General features: G+C 48.0%; 1 protein-coding gene across 1 annotated transcript in view; it reads left to right on the plus strand.

The window, feature by feature from the left end:
* Positions 1 to 16260, plus strand: part of CDH23 (cadherin-related 23) — a 569346-nt gene that overhangs the window by 323359 nt on the left and 229727 nt on the right. The window contains exon 12 of the mRNA XM_006835863.1: positions 9526 to 9531. Within this exon, the coding sequence (XP_006835926.1) occupies positions 9526 to 9531 (6 nt within the window). The remainder of the gene's footprint in view (positions 1 to 9525; positions 9532 to 16260) is intronic.

Raw genomic sequence — 16260 nt, forward strand, 5'->3', positions numbered from 1 at the left:
CACACACACACACACACACACACACTGTCCTGGCATTGGGCAGGCATCTGCTTGTTGTCTCATAGCCTCAGCCCACATTTCTTGGGTCCCTCCCCCAAGATTCAGGCTTCCCAGTAAAGATCTTTGACTTCAAAGCAAGGCTTAGAACTGGTTCAAAACATCTTAATCCCAGCCAAAGAAGCAAAATCAGAACAGATCTGTATTTTGTTTTTAATTTGGGTGCAATGGGATAATAGCCAGATAGGAAAAATGATGAGCTGAATCCCTGGAATGGGAGAATCAAAAGAGGCAGAGTGATCCCTTTCCGGACCCTGCTGCCAGAGACTGGACTCTGACCAGGACTGAGGAGACCAGCACACATTCAGAGCAGCGCAATCGACCGCCATCCTCTGTGGGGCTCTGCCATTTTCATCTCTGCAATGTGCACATTACCCTTGTTTTCTCTAAGAGGGAGAGTAGGTTTCTAGCAAGGTGTTGACACATAGTATTTCCTGTTGGGGTTCTCCCACATTTTACAAATTTGGGTCCATTCCAGTTTCACTTTGTGGCCTTGACTGAGTCAGCTTCGAAGCCCTGTTTCAAAGCAGATCCACTCGAGTTTAGAAGCAATGCCAGGGAAAGCAGGATGGCTCTGCATGTGCCTTTTCCTATTAACTTCTCCTCAGTTGCCTTTGCAGGACTCTTACTATGACGATGATGACTATTAGGATTTTTTCTGTCCATGCCTGCATCCCATGGTGTGATTCCTCCCAGCCTGCTAAGCTCCATCCTCCCTGAGGATCATAGGGTGTCCTTGGTGGTGATTCAAACACCTCTGAATTTAGTCTCATCCGTAAATCTAATTAGCAGGCTATTTATACCAGTCCCGGTACATAACCCTGGGAGGGATGGGAAGCAGGGCCTATTGGGCAGCTCTTCATCCCCTCCTGGTTCCAGTTCCTATGGCTCCCCCAGCTGGAATTCATCTTTCATGTTGGATTTGGGGAATTGTTCCCCCTTCACTCACCTCCCTGGTGGGTACCCTCCCCACGCCCACTATCACTCACATGTTTGAGCAGAGCTGGCATGGATGGAGAGAGCTGGAATCACTTTATCTAAGAAGTCATACTCCCTAAATGAGCTGAGTCTTCCTGAAGACTCCCACGGGGATCAAAAGCGACACTAACAAACTTCAACCTCCCTCCCGCTCTCTCCATTGCCTCTTGACTGGCCATGCCCACCATGGTACCCCTTCACTGTTGGCCAAGAAAAGCCCCATTTAGCCCTAGAACATAGTTTGTTCCTCTGCAACCCCCCTACCCACCCTGTTCCCTACCCTTGTCACACCCTTGACAAGAATAGATGGCATGTTTTATGGATCCTGTGCCTTGAAGGGTAGAGGTAAGCTCAGCTCAGCTGGGAGTTGTACCTGTGTGTCTCACCCATCATGTTACCCTGGGCTGTGAAAGATCCTAATCAACAAGTAACAGGAAGGTGAGGAGTCCTGCTGGGCAGTGGTGGAGAGGGAGGGGCACCCCAGATCCTGTACTCAACTCCACTTTTCTGAGCTCCTGTTGGCTCAGTCTCCTGGAATGGGTCAGGAGGGGTCTGGGGGTGAACATGCCTAGATTTTCAGTACCTGGTGCTCTACATGGTGTAGTATTTCTACTATGACTGAGTTTAAACTGACAATGTGACGTCAACTGGCTCTCATAAATCCTAAAAATGCCCTTGGATGCAGGGAGTTAGGGGAGTGGAAGGGAGACCCACAGAGGTTGCAATAGCAATTTTACCACTGTGTCCCCAGAAGCATGTAACAGGACCTCCATTTCCCTCTCCAGGCCTCAGTTTGTCCATCTGTTACTCACTTAATTTGAAAAAGGAATTAAGATTGCAAAGAAAGGTTCAAAATCACAGTTGTTATCCATTTACATCCTTGCTATAAGCATCTAGTTTTCCTCTCCTTTGTCAAGTGCCCTGAATCTAGTGCCAATAGGCAGATGATATTGCTGTTCAGAGAGGGGATTTTTTATGTAAGGTCACACAGCAAGGCAAAAGACACCCAATGGCTAGCTAAACATATAGGGTAGTGTGTGCTCACAGGCCTGGGGCAGGAAAAGTAAGAGATGTCCCTGAATGGCATCTCAGTTGACTGGGAGATGGGGATGCATTCATTCATTTGTTCAACAGGTATTTTCTGAGCACCTACTAAGTGCAGAAGCTACTCTAGATAAACTAAGGGTGGGTCCGTGAGCACAATGGACGTCAGCAGTTTACGTTCTAGTGGTGGAAGATTAAAGACACAAACAAGTCATATGACAGGTGGTGGTAAGAGTCATGGAGAAGAAAAATAAAGCTGGGTAAGGGGCTTCAGGGAATACTGGGGAAGGGTTGTGTGGTCAGCGATGGTCCTCTTACGACATTTGAGCAGAGGTGTTGGCATAGTGAGGTGGGGAGGCTGTTGGATGTTTGAAGGAAGGGCATTCTAGGTAGGGGGAACAGCAAGTGCAGTGGCCCTGAGGCAGTAAGGGAAAGCAAGGAGAACCATGTGCCTAGAAGGTCTGAGAGGAGAGCAGGGTACAAGGGGCTGCAGATTGTGTAGACCCTGGGAGCCGTTGTAAGGACTTCAGCTTTCACGCCCAGTAAGGAGCAGGGAAGTGGCCTGCTTGAATTGAAGTTTCAAAAGGATTTGATGACTATCAAGAGTTGAGTAGACAGTAGAGGCCAAGGGCCAAAGACAGCAGTTAGGAAGTGAGCAGTCATTCAGATGAGACATTGGGTCGAAGTGGTGCTTTGGAGGAATGAGATATGGGCACTCCTGAGTCTCATTTGAAGGGAGAGTCAGTAGGGTAGACTGATAGAAAATGCATGGAGGCTGAGGGAACAGTTTGGGCCTAAGCAGTTAGAAGAATGGAATTTTTACTGAGAAGGTAAGCAACAGATTTAATGAGGTGGAGGTGTATTCTGTAGGTTAACGTTCAACATGGTACATTTGACATGTTTGTTAGGCATGGAATGGAGATGCTGAGAAGGTCAATGGGGTATGCTGACAAATGTTGAACAACTGGCTCTGGAGTGATCTCCATACTGGGGCTGATTTCAGGAGTCCTGGTGTGGTACCTTAGGATAAGCACTCCACCTCAAGGCCAGTATGAACTGTAAGGTCAGTGGTTCAAACTCAGCAACCGCTCCTTGGAAACCCTATACAGGGTCACTACAACAACAACAACGTGGCTGATTTCAAGCTGCTAACGTAAAGCCCACTGACTCTCCTAGGACATTTAACAGTTGGCTCTCACAAGTCTATACAATTATGCCAGCCCCAGCCAGGCTGGAGATGGAAAGGTCTGGATTGTATGTAAAGCTGTGGTTCTAGATGGGCTCTCTTAGGAAAGGAGTGTGACTAAGCAGAGGAGGACTGAGGACCGAGCATTCTTGTTGTTGTTGTTGTTGTTAAGTGCTGTTGAGTCCATTCTGACCCACAGTGACCCTGTATAGGGTTTCCAAGGAGCAGCTGGTGAGCTTGAACCGCCGACCTTGCAGTTCAAATGACTCTGAAGTCTGAAACATTAACCCACAGTGCCACACCAGGACTCTGAGCATCCTTGGGCGTCATAGATACTCATTCACATTAATGGAGATGAGGATGAACCAGCAAAGACACTGAAAAGGAGCCACCCCTGAGGGAGGTAGAGACCCAAGGGGCCACGGAGGACTTCCTGAGCTGGTGGAGGATTTGTAATAACAGAATCAGGATTCGGAAGATGGACGCAGCAGCAGGAAAAGGCAGCTGTCCTTACATCAATCAGCAGCCGACCAATTAGCATATGTATTTGTGTTTACTTTTCTGTTTTCAGCATAATGACTCGTTTTAATTGCCCTCATTAGGGACTGTCCAACTCTGCTAACATTTACAGAGCAGGCCTACCAGGCAGTTGTTTTTTTTAAATCCACTTGCCTCTCTTCTCCCATCTGCCTCCAGAGCCTTCCTCTGGCACACTAGATGTCTAACCTTTTTAGAACGATGCACAACTTCACCTTCCCAGCTCTGTGTGTACAGGTGGAGATATTCACAAGTCCTGATAGGGATGTTGTTGTAAGTGTTGATGACTCTGTTGTAATTCATAGCGTACAACAGAAGGAAACACTGGCTGGTCCTGCACAATCCTCACAACTGTTGCCGTGTATGAGCCCATTGCTGCAGCCACTGTGTCAGTCCATCTCATTGAGGGTTCTCCTCTTCTTTGCTTACATCAAATATGATGTCCTTCTTCAGAGACTATCCCTCCTGATAGCACGTCCAAAGTCTGTCAGACAGAGTCTCACTATCCTGGCTTCCAAGGAGCATTCTGGTTGTACTTCTTCCAAGACAGATGTGTTTGTTCTCCTGGCTGTCCACAGCACAGTCAATATTCTTTACCAATACCACATTTCAAAGGCACTAGTCTGGTGTCATGGTGTGGCGCTGTGGGTTAATGCGCCACACTGCAAAGCCATTTGAACTGCAAGGTTGGCGGTTCAAGCTCACCAGCTGCTCCTTGGAAACCCTATACAGGGTCGCTATGGGTCAGAACTGACTCGATGGCACTGCACAACAACAACAACAAGTTCTTCTTTGGAGTCTTGGTGTGGCACTATGGTTTAATGCACTGGGCTGCAGGATAGGTTTGAACTGCAAGGTCAGCGGTTCAAGCTCACCAGCTGCTCCTCAGAAACCCTATACAGGGTCGTTACAAGTCAGAACTGACTCAATGGTACGTAACAACAAAAACAAGTTCGTTTTTTGGTCTTCCTTATTCACTGTCCAGCTTTCAGATGCATATGAGGCACTTGAAAATACACAGCTTGGGTTAGGCGCACATTAGTTCTCAAAATAACGTCTTTGCTTTCTAACATTTTAAAGAGGTCTTTTGCAGCAGATTTGCCCAAAGCAATATGCTGTTTGATTTCTTAACTGCTCTTTCCATGAGTGTTGGTTGTGTGGATCCAAGTAATATGAAATCCTTGGCAACTGTAATCTTTTCTCCATCTATCATGATGTTGCTGACTGGACCAGTTGTGAGGATTTTTGTTTTCTTTAGGTTGAGTTGTAATCCATGCTGTATCCAGGCTGTATGTAGTCTTTGATCTTCATTACTTAAGTGTTTCAAGTCCTCTGGGCATTCAGCAAGCAAGGTTGTGTCATCTGCTTATTTCAGGTTGTTATTGAGCCTTCCTCCGATTCTGATGTTGTGCTCTTCATATAATAATCTTCTTAGATTATTTGCTCAGCATACAGACTGAATAAATATGGTGAAAGGATACAACCCTGCAGCACACCGCTCCCGATTTTAAACCGAGCGGTATCCCTTTGCTTTATGTGTAAGTTCCGTATGAGCACAATAAAGTGTTCTGGAATTCCCATTCTCTCCGATGTTCTTCATAATTTATGATTCATGAATGCCTTTGCATAGTCAGTAAAACACAGGTAAACATACTTCTAGTATTCTCTGCTTTCATCCAACATCCATCTAACGTCAACAGTGAGTGGTACCCTTTGGCCTTCCAAATTTCTTAGCATAGCTGAGTGAGTATTTCCAGCATTGCATCCTTTTTTTTTTTTTTTTTTGAACCAGCTCAATTGGTACCCTGCCAATTCCTAGAGTCTTCATAGGGGTGGGACTGTGCTTAAATAAACAGTTGACTAGGTGAAGTGGGAGTCCCTGAGTGGTACAAATAGTTAACATGTTTGGCTGCTAACCAAAAGGTTGGAGGTTTAGAAGTACATTGGAAAAAAGGCCTGGTGATCTATGTTCAGAAATACCCAGAGCACAAGTCTACTCTGGGGCATACAGGGTCACCGTGAGGCAAGTGGACTCTATGACAATAACAAAGTGACGTGAGAATTGAATGAAACTCAAAGGCTTTATGCTGAGAGAAAGAAGACAATCTCAGATGGTTACATTCTGCATGATTCTCAGAAGACCGAGCGATCGTGACTGAGAAGAGATCCATGGTTGGCAAGACTTAGGGGTCGGGGAAGGGGTGACTACAGAAGGATGGACGAGGGATTTGGGGAGTGATGGACAGGACTTGGTCTGTATCCTGACTGTGGTGATGGGGTCGTAAACCTATATATGTACTCAGATTCTTAGACTCAGACACCAAAAACATGAATTTTACTACAGGTTAATAGAAAGATGAAGTGAGAGTTTTCAGCAAGTTTCCTATAACATCATCCTTGTCTCCTCTGCCATTTCACTCAGCAAGTATGTGCTGCCCACCCTTCTAGAAAGCCAGAAAGGCAGGCTTTCCATTGAGGACTTGGAATATCTGGATGACTTCGATCATAGCTCATCAGTCAGTGGGAGCTATTGATGATTTTTGAGTGTGAATGTGATAGCATCAGATCTGTGCTTTAATGTAGCCATGAGAAGGATGGGGTTAGTGATCCAAAGGCTGTGATAGAGAGCATGGATGAAGGTAGGGGACCTGGGCCAGAGATTGGGGCCTGCTTAGATGTATGGGGAAGGTAAAGGTTGGGATGAGCTTGGGGTTTAGAGTCTGAATGCTGAGAATGACAGAGCCTCAAAGGGGCAGACTGGGGAAGAGCTAAAGCAATGAAGATGGGGTTTGCCACAAATAGCCACCACCTTGGCTTCCTGGTTTCATAGTTACCTTAACTTAGTTCCTCTTTCAAATGCGCTTCACCTAGCTCACGGGCTCTGTTTCTGGTTGTCTCCCTGGGTCTCTTTCTAGTTCTCTCTGTCTCTAGCAGTCTCTCTTTGAATCTAATAGTCTTATTTTACCACTCTTCCTGCCCTGCCTCCTCTATATTCATTCTGTTGGCTTCTCACACCCCACACATTCACAGATAATGCAGTTCATTCATTCATGCATTCGCTCATTTGTTCCTTTATCCATTCAACTCATCATTATCGTGTGGCCAACACTTGTGTGGCTTGGAAGTTGCGGACTGTGTTAGGTTGGCCCTCAGCAAAGTTTCCAAAATTTGACTTCGACCGGAGTAATGCTGGGATACTTATAGGCAACTATCTGCTTGGAACCCACGCCCCGTTCCACCCCAGGACCCATTCCTCAGGGCATTTGCAGCATCTTTGTCCCCCAAGACTGGGCAGTGCCAGGTCAGAGGGCTAGGAAGGTTGGAAGGTGACATCACCCAAACCTGTCTTGGCTCCTAGGATCCAGGTCTTGAGCCCTACCTCCTGCACCTCCTGAAGGCAATGTTGTTGTTGTTAAGTGCCGTCAAGTTGGTTCCAACCCATAGCGACCCTGTATAGGGTTGTATAGGGTTTCCGGGTAGCAGTTAGTGAGCTTGAACCACTGACCTTGCAGTTCAAATAGCTTTGCAGTCTGGCACATTAACCTACAGCGCCACGCTAGGACTCCATGGTTGGTGGTTATGTGTCATGGAGTCAGTTCCAACTCACAGCAACCCTGTACAGGGTTCCCGAGGCTGAAAATCTTTACTGGAGCAGAAAGCCTATCTTTCTCCCACGGAACAGCTAGTAGTTTTGAACCGCCAACCTTGAGGTTCGCAGCCCAATTTGTAAGGAGCTCTGGTAGTGTAGTGGTTATGAATCGGGCTGTGAACCACAAGGTCAGCAGTTCGAAACTACCAACTGTTCCGCAGGATAAAGGTGAGGCATTCTGCTCCCGTAAAGATTTACAGCCTCGGAAACCTTGTACAGGGTCGCTATGAGTCAGAACTAACTCCATGGCACACAGCCACGGCTACCAGAGCTCCTTCCTGAGGGCAGTATCCTGAGGGCAGTATTGAATCCCTCATTTTAACAGGCGTTCCAGAGAGGGCAAATAGTTTGCCTCAAGGGCTCGCTGCTTCTCTCCCCATGGCCTCCAGCCCTCAGCCCTTTCCCTATCAACCAGAGGCCTGGGGAAGACGAACTCCCTACTGGAGGAGAGATGGCAGAATACCAAGTGATGTGATTAGTGGCTGGCAATGTCCCCTCCTGATTTCCATAAAGTGTTTAGATTTCTTTGTCTTGTCACACATTTCACTCTCTGTGGGAACAGGTAAGTAAGTAGTTTCAGCATGGTAAATAAAGCCTCGCAGTCACTGAGGTCCAGGCCCAGCTCCCAGCTCTGCACCCTGCCCCTCCCTTGTCCTTGTCTAGAGGAGGACTTGACCAGAAAGCAGAGGGCTGAATGCATTCCCTCAGCCAGTCCAAACCAAGGAGGCCTCAGCCTCCAGCCCCAGAGTCCCTACCCCAGGAAGGGGCCACAGAGGGAGCGTGGGACAACTCCAGGGCTTGGGGAAGATTGGGGTACACACCCTTTTCCTGCATTTTGGACTTCCCTCCCGTACCTCTTCAAACACTGACATCCCACTTTAGCTCCCTGTCCCAACGTTAGCCAATGGGGAAAGGGAGAGACATGAGGCCAGGTGCAGGGAAAGAGTACAAGTTGGCTGAATCTGATCAGAATCTATTTCTGACCTTGGAGGAGTGTCACATGACGATATGGTCTGGGAGCCGTGTCCAGTGCTTCATGTCAGGGTCACACCATCAGCTCTGTGACCTTGGGTAGGTTCCTTACCTTTTCTGAAGCCTTTGTACCTGGACCTATAATTTGGGAACAATAAGAGCAATAACTTCCCTCTATCCCTATTGTGAAGACCAGATATGCTGTGTGGGTAAGGCACTGGGCACAATGCCTGACACATTCATACGAGGACTCAGTAGTGGTAGCAGCAGTTGGCATGACAACCATTATTTGAAGACCATTGGTCTGGGGGGTTCTGGATCATACAGGTTGGAAGAATCTGGGGAAACCTCTGGAGGGTGCATGGCCTGGCTCCTGTGGGGTCTTGGTGGGGAGTCTGGTGCCCTGGCATTCAGAGTTCAGGCCTCCTACTTCCTCTGTGGCCCCTCTGTCCTTTGTACATGGATAATCGGTCCAGGTGGCCTGTGTATCTTTGGCCTTCCAGGCTTTTCATGTCCACAGGCAGTATTACCAGACCCTGTTGTTGTTAAGTGCCATCGAGTCGATTACAACTCATAGCAGCCCTGTACAGGGTTTCTGAGGAGTAACTATTGAGTTTGAATGCCCAACCTTGAAATTCAAAGAGACCTTGTGGTCCAATGCTTTATCCTAGAGAGCCACGCCAGTCCCCAACAAATCTCCATTGGAAGAAATACAACCAGAATGCTCCTTAGAAGCCAAGATGGCCAGACTTCCTTTCTCATACTTCAGAGATACTATCAAGAGGGACCCGTTCTGGAGAAGAACATCATGTTTGGTACAGTGGAGGGTCAGTGAAAGAGAGACTCCCAATGAGATGGATTGGGGCAATGGGCTCAAGTGTAGCAGCTATTGTGAGGATGGTGCAGGACTGGGTGGTGTTTCATTCTGTTGGACATAGAGTCACTATGGCAACTCAACGGGACCTAACAACAACAACAACCGTCCCTTAGTTGAAGCCCTGGTGGTACTGTGGACTAAACATTGGGCTGTTAACTACAAGATTGGAGGTTCAAATCCATTAGCTGCTCTTGGGAGAAAGATGAGGTTTTCTACTTCCATAAGAATTTAGTCTTGGAGCCTCTAAGGAGCAGCTCTGCTCTGCCTTATATAGGGCTGCTATGAATTGGAATTGACTCAGTATCAGTAGGTTTAGTTTGGGGTTTGATGTCCCCTGGCCAGTCCCCCAAAGTCCACTTCGGATCAGTAAGGACCCACTAAGCAGGTTGCTCTGATCCCCAGGGGGACGGGGCAGCCCACAGATTTGAATCTTTGGGAGTAGAAATGAGGCCAGAATGGCCGCTTCTGATTCCCGGGGCAAGTATAATTAGTTTTGCTGTATCCTGGACACAGGCACTTATGAGCCCCCTGTGGGAAGCATGCAGAACATTGATCACCAAGGCTGAATGTCACTGGGCAGATATGCAGCCATCCCTATTGGCAGGAACCAACTCCATTGTGTGCTTCATGGGGACTTAAGTCTGTGGAATCAGAGTGCTTTGGGGAGCACCTATAGGAAATCAGGATGCTTAGAGTCCTTGGTGGTGGTGGTGGTGATGTACCATGAAGTTTGTTCCGACTCTAGAGACCCTGTACAGGGTTTCCGAGGCTGTAAATCCTTACAGGAGTAGAAAGCCTCATCTTTCTCCCTCGGAGCGGCTGGTAGTTTCGAACTGCTGACCTTAAGGTTCGCAGCCCGATTCGTAACCACTACACTACCAGAGCTCCTTAGTTTTCTCCAAATACATGATCTGGTAGTCACTACTGGACTGGAGTTTTGACTGACCCCTGTGAGTGAAGCTAGGGACAGCTAAGCTATCCTAGCATGCTGTGACTGTTCAGGTTTTAGCATTGAAAGTCCCTTGTCTTAGAAGCCTGTAGTGCAGGGTAAATCAGAACTGCTGGTCACCTAGACACCAGACCCTATCATCTTTGATGCAGGCCTGACCCACTCTCAGATCAGAGAAACTGAGGCCCAGAATAGCTGGTGGCCAGTCAAGTCTGGGAGGCAGAAAAGAAAGAGACAGCAGGATTGAACTTCCAACCATGTGACTAGGACTTTGTGGATCCCTGGAACTGGGACTCTGGACCCAAGAATAGGAGAGAATGAGGAAGTCACAAGGAGACAGATAGGTGGGTATAGCTGGGCTTTGGATATAGGAGATTCCCATAATGCATTGAAGTGGCAAGCTCCAAATTAGGAAAACCAATTCAAAAGTACCTGTCCCTCATTTTCCTCAATGCCAGTACCCAGTGCAAATTTTAATTCACATCCCAGAAGAGCTGGGACTGGCTGTAGGGCCAAACAATGAGATCCCTTTGGAGAAAGGAGGTAGGGAAAGGAGATGTGTGTGTACAGGTGAGACCTCTTCTAGGGATGGATAATACACACATCCGAGGGATGAAATTGACAGCTCTCTAGCATTCTTTCCCCCAAAGTGCCAGCTGCCAATTGGATTGAATTAGATTTCACAGGGGTTTTTGCAATACATGGAATTCACCAGCAAATTACTCTTAAAGAGGGAAAAATCAATCATTTGGAGCAGAGATAAGCTGAAGGCAAGGCAGCCTCAGACTGATCCCGTCTGTGCAAGCGTGTGTGGAATTCAACAGATAACCTGGGGAGGAAAGGGGGAGGAGAAGATGGAAAGAGAGAGGAAAGGGTGGGAGAAGAAGAAGGAGAGAGGTGGAAAGATAAGAGAGGAAAAAATAGAAAAGAGAAGGGAAGAGGAGAAGAAAATAAAAGGAAAAGAGGGAAAAGGAGAGAAAGGAAATGAAAGAGAGGCAGAAAGATGTATCCGAGAAGGCAGAGAGAGAAAGGAGAGAGAAGTGGAGGGGCTGGAAAAGCAATCTGAAAGAGCACAGTGCAAGTTAATGAGGATTTAGAAAGCCACCCAGTCCAAGCTCCTCATTTTCCAGACCAAGAAGCTGAGGCCCAGAGAGGGAAAGGGCCTGCTGCAGTCACTTACAGTAGTGGATGGCAGGTGCAAAAAAAGCAGGTTCCTGACCACAAGCCCACAGAGGACCTGGGAAAAGAGGGTGTCAGTGGATGGGAGCCTAGGACATGCAGGGAGATACCAGCAGTGTCGGTTTACCCAGTAAACAAGGTAATCACAGGTTTATTTGTGCTTACTTATGAATCTGAATATGCATTTCACAGGTTATCACCACATTAAAGATTCTGCCTCTAGGTATGGCTGGCACGAGTCTCTCTTCCAATCCCACAGCACCTTCCTAGAGAATCAAACCTCAAGCCCACTGCCATTGAGATGAGTCTGACTTGTAGAGACAGAATAGGACAGAGTAGAACTACTCCTTAGTGTTTCTCAGACTGTAAATCCTTATGGAAGCAAGGCAGTCTCATCATTCTCCTGATGAACCACTGGTGGGTTTGAACCACCAAAGTTGTAGTTAGCAGCCCAGGGCTTCCCTTACAGCCATCAGGACTCCTTTCAAAGTCTCTTCAAATTTATAAATCCTGACAGGGACAGTAGGTGCCGTCGAATTAGTAGCCTTGGTGTGGCACTGTGGGCTAATGCGTCAGACTGCCTAGTCTTTTGAACTGAAAGGTTCAAGCTCACCAGCTGCTTCTTGGAAACCCTATACAGGGTTGCTATGGATCGGAATCAACTCGATGGCACTTAACAACAACTACAACATAGTGACCTTATACACATCAGAGCAAAACACTGCCCGGTCCTGCGCCAACCTCACAATTGTTGCTATGTTTGAGCCCATTGCTGCTGCCACCGTTCCAATCCATCCCATTGGGGCCTTCCTCTGTTTCACTGACCCTCCACTTCACCAAGCATGATGTCCTTCTTCAGGGACTGGACCCTCCTCATAATGTGTCCAAAGTATGAGAGACAAAGTATGGCCATCCTGGCTTCTAAAGAGCATTCTGGCTGTACGGAGATTTGTTTATTCTTTTGGCAGGCCATGGTACTTTCAATATTCTCCTTTAACACCATAACTCAAATGCATCAATTCTTCTACAGTTTCCTTTATCCGTTGTCTAACTTTCACATGTATATGAGGTTACTGAAAATACCATGTCAGGCACATCTTAATCCTCAAACTTATGTCTTTGCTCTTTAACACTTTAAAGAAATCTTGTGCAGCAGATTTGCATAATGAAATTTGTCGTTTGATTTCTTGACTGCTGCTTCCATGAGTGTTGATGGTTGATCTGAGCAAAATGTAGTCTTTGACAGAGCACCCAGTAAACAATGTAAGCACAGGTTTACTTATGCTTTCTAATTCATATGTAGTAAGCAATTTCACATATGAAATTGTTCACTGCAGATTAGTAAATAAGCACAAATAAGCCCATGCTTACCTTGCTTATTGGTTAATCCTCTCCTGGGTACCAGCATCTGTTTTCCCAGGTTTCTGAAGCTTGTAGATCACTGGAGCCTGAGGCAGTACCCTCTATAAGCCTCCTTCCCTCGCCCCATGAAATCTGATGCCACATTGCCCTTCTCCTCCTCAGCCTTTACCCCTCTCTGTCTGCCCCTCCTGTTCCTGACCCAGGTGTAGAAATCAGCCCCTCCCCAGGAGTACCTCCTCCCCCTCTGTTCTGGTATTCCTTCTAGAACATTCAGTGAAACAGCTGTCTTTCACTGAGTACATATTGTGTGCCAGGCACTTTACCATGATATTGCCACTCAACCACAATAGTACTATATTGTTGTTGTGCTGTTGAGTTGGTTCTGACTCATAACAACCCTGTATAGGGTTTCCAGGGAGCGGCTGGTGAGTTTGAACTGTTGACCTTGCTGTTCAAACCAACTTTGAGGTTGAGTGTTTCTGCTATGGTGCCATACCAGGACTCCTATGCTTGGTGCTGTCCAGCTGATTCGGACTCATGCCCGGTCCTGCGCCAACCTCACAGTCTTTACTCTTTGTTAGTGCTCTGCTGCTGTCACTGTGCCAAGTGCCTTCCACCCTCAGAGGCTAATCTTCCAACACTCATCTGACAAAGTTCCGCTGCTGTTCACAAGGCTGTTTCCAGTGGCTCAACATTCAGCAGTAGTAGTCTGTCTCTCCTTCTTCCTAGTCTGTCTTAGTCTGGAAACTCCGCTGAAACCTGCCCACCATGGGGGACCCTGATGGTATTTAAAATACTGATGACATAGCTTCCAGCCTCACAGCCACACACAGGCCACTAGAGTAAGACACACTGACAAGACGAGTAGTCACAGCAAGGCTTTGCTCTTCTCGTTTTACAGATGGAGAAATTGAGGCTCAGGTAGATTCAATTATTTGTATAAAATCCCACTCTCGAGGCCACGAGGGGCGATAGGTGGGGCGGGGGGTGGGGGCGGACAAGTTTGGGGGAGCTAGGGTGGTGAGGCAGCCCCTTCTGGCAGCTGACTGATAACGTGGGCCCTGGGGCCTGCTCAATACCCACTGCAGGGGGTGGGAAGGCTTCAGTAACCAAGAGCAAAGCAAGGCTGCACGGGGTGGAGGCAAGCAGGGAGCGAGAAGTTATTTTATGTGTCCTTCCCCCTCCCAATAAATAAATAAAGCTGCAGCGTTGCAGCGGCCTCCCCACGGGCAGCTGGCCGGCTCCCGAGCCGGGTGGGGAGAGAGTGGGCGATTGGGCTCCAGGACCCAAGACTGCCTGCTATCAGCCTTCTCATCGTCTCTCCCAGCTGGAAGAGAATTTAATCCACCAGGCTCCTCTCCACACATGCTGGAGCTCCTTTTGATGTTCCTCTTTATCTCCCTTCCCAACAAAATCGCCCCCTCAACAGCTCTAAGAGGGCCTCCTGCCTCCCCCACTGTCCCCTCCCCACTGCACAAAGGCAGCCCGGGATGGTCCTGGAAGTGGGCAAGGGCACAGGAAAGCCAGGGGGCTCACTCCAACCACAGTTCCAGCCTCCCACCCCCTCAGCCCACTCTGACCTTGAAATAGGGGCTCTGCCTCTGTGGGCTTCCCTTTGCCATTTGTAAGATGGGGGCAGGGAATGACACCCTGGATGCCCTACACGTTCTTTGCACCTGAAACCTTGTTGGTAAGGGGAGGGGACACGAGAGAGAGGAGGAGAGGAGGTGGTTAAGCACTTAGACTTCAGAATCAACACAGACGCAGTTTGAAGGCTTTGTTGGTTGCTGTCTGGCTTGGACAAGTTATCCTCTCTAGACTCAGGTTCGAACTCTAAAAGGACTGTACAGATGCTGATGTCCTTGGGCTGTTGTGAAGGTTCGGGTTATGATGTGCCAGGTACTGATCATAGAAGCTCCCAGCTGAGTGTTGCAGTTAACTGGTATTTTGCAGCAACTTTGAGGACTGGGTGAACATCTCACATGGGCAGCCATCTTAAGGGATTCACAGTCTCAAGCCAAGTCTAAACAGGAAGTGACCTGGGCAGCTTCTGGAAGGAGCAGGAGAAGCATTTGAGGAGATTGGATGAAGGTGGTCCTGGGTCTCAGGAAAGTTCTTGGGGTCCTAACTGCAGCATCAGGCCCCAGTGAACTGCCAGCCCCAGGCCTTGGATCAAGGAGAAGGGAGGAGGTCTCCTGCACAGAGCCCTGGAGACCTCCCTCTGAGGAGCCAGGAATGCTATAGGTTCATCCTCCCAGGTACTTCTGCCCGTACCAGGTCCTGAGCCAACACTGAGCTCAGCACCATCTTCATGCACTTCTCATCCTTATCCTCAGCCTGCAGCCCCCAAACACCACATCATACTGGTTGATTTCCTTCTGTTTCTCAGACAAGCTCCCTCCCTTGACTTTCTCTAACATTAGGATCTCTTGGACACCTTGTAAAAACACAGGTTGCTGGGAACAACCCCCAGAGTTTCAGATTTGGGGAACTGGCTATTTTGTTTCTTCATCCCTAAAACTAGTCCAAAGCTCCCCTTCTCTGACGTTCTCCCCTCGGTGGTCTTGGCTGCTGGTTTTCTCTTAGATGTAGGCCTAGCATGCTTGGTTTAACCCTGATGAACACAATCCCAACACTTTCATTATAAAAGTACTCAATACACTGGGATAGAAGGGGACTTCCTGAGCCTGAGAATAGCCGTCTTATGAAAAGCCAGTAGTTAGCATCAGATTTATAAAAATGGCGTGGGGCCAGCTTCTGACCTCGTTGTCTCACTTTACGAGGAGACAAGAGCAGCAACAGGGCTGATTCCTGTGAGGCTAAGAGCAGGTGTGTCTCTACCCTCCAATTCCTTTACCAGCCTTTCTACCAATTCTGCAGCCAACCTGGAATGTCCTTCCGCTCCATTCACTACTTCTCTGCTGGGTTAATAATTCATTACAATCACCACACGGAACTCAGACATTATGGAATCTGTTAAGGAAGTTACAATTCATGATAAGAAATGCTCAGGACAGCTTCCCCATCTACTGTGCCCATAGCCCTTGACCTCTTTTGGTCCTGTGACCCTTTGGCTCCTGCCCTGCTCAGACAAGCATTACAAAACTCGTTTAGCTCTGCCGCTAGATGCCCAGGGGCACCTCACTCTACCGGTAGGCCTCTAGCTCTGTGGGCACTGGAGCCCACTGGACGTCTTGTGCTGCTTGCTCCCTTGGTTCTAGTAGTAGCCCCTGCTGCTACTATTCCTCAGCTGTTGCTTCTCACTGTCTCTTGTTGTCTCTGGTGATACAGTTCTCTGTTTACTGGACCTAGATGGTTCTCAGCACAAGGAGCCTGTGTTCAAAGGATATGGTCCACTCCTGTCTCGTCTTCTGGGTGGTAGTCAGGCCTCCCCTTTCTGTCTCTGGTATGGCTTGTTTTAAGCCTAGAAGGATGCGAAACTGACCAGTCCCCTTGTTGTTGTTAATTGC

Source organism: Chrysochloris asiatica, unplaced genomic scaffold, assembly GCF_000296735.1.
Source record: "Chrysochloris asiatica unplaced genomic scaffold, ChrAsi1.0 scaffold00020, whole genome shotgun sequence".
Classification (NCBI taxonomy): Eukaryota; Metazoa; Chordata; class Mammalia; order Afrosoricida; family Chrysochloridae; genus Chrysochloris; species Chrysochloris asiatica.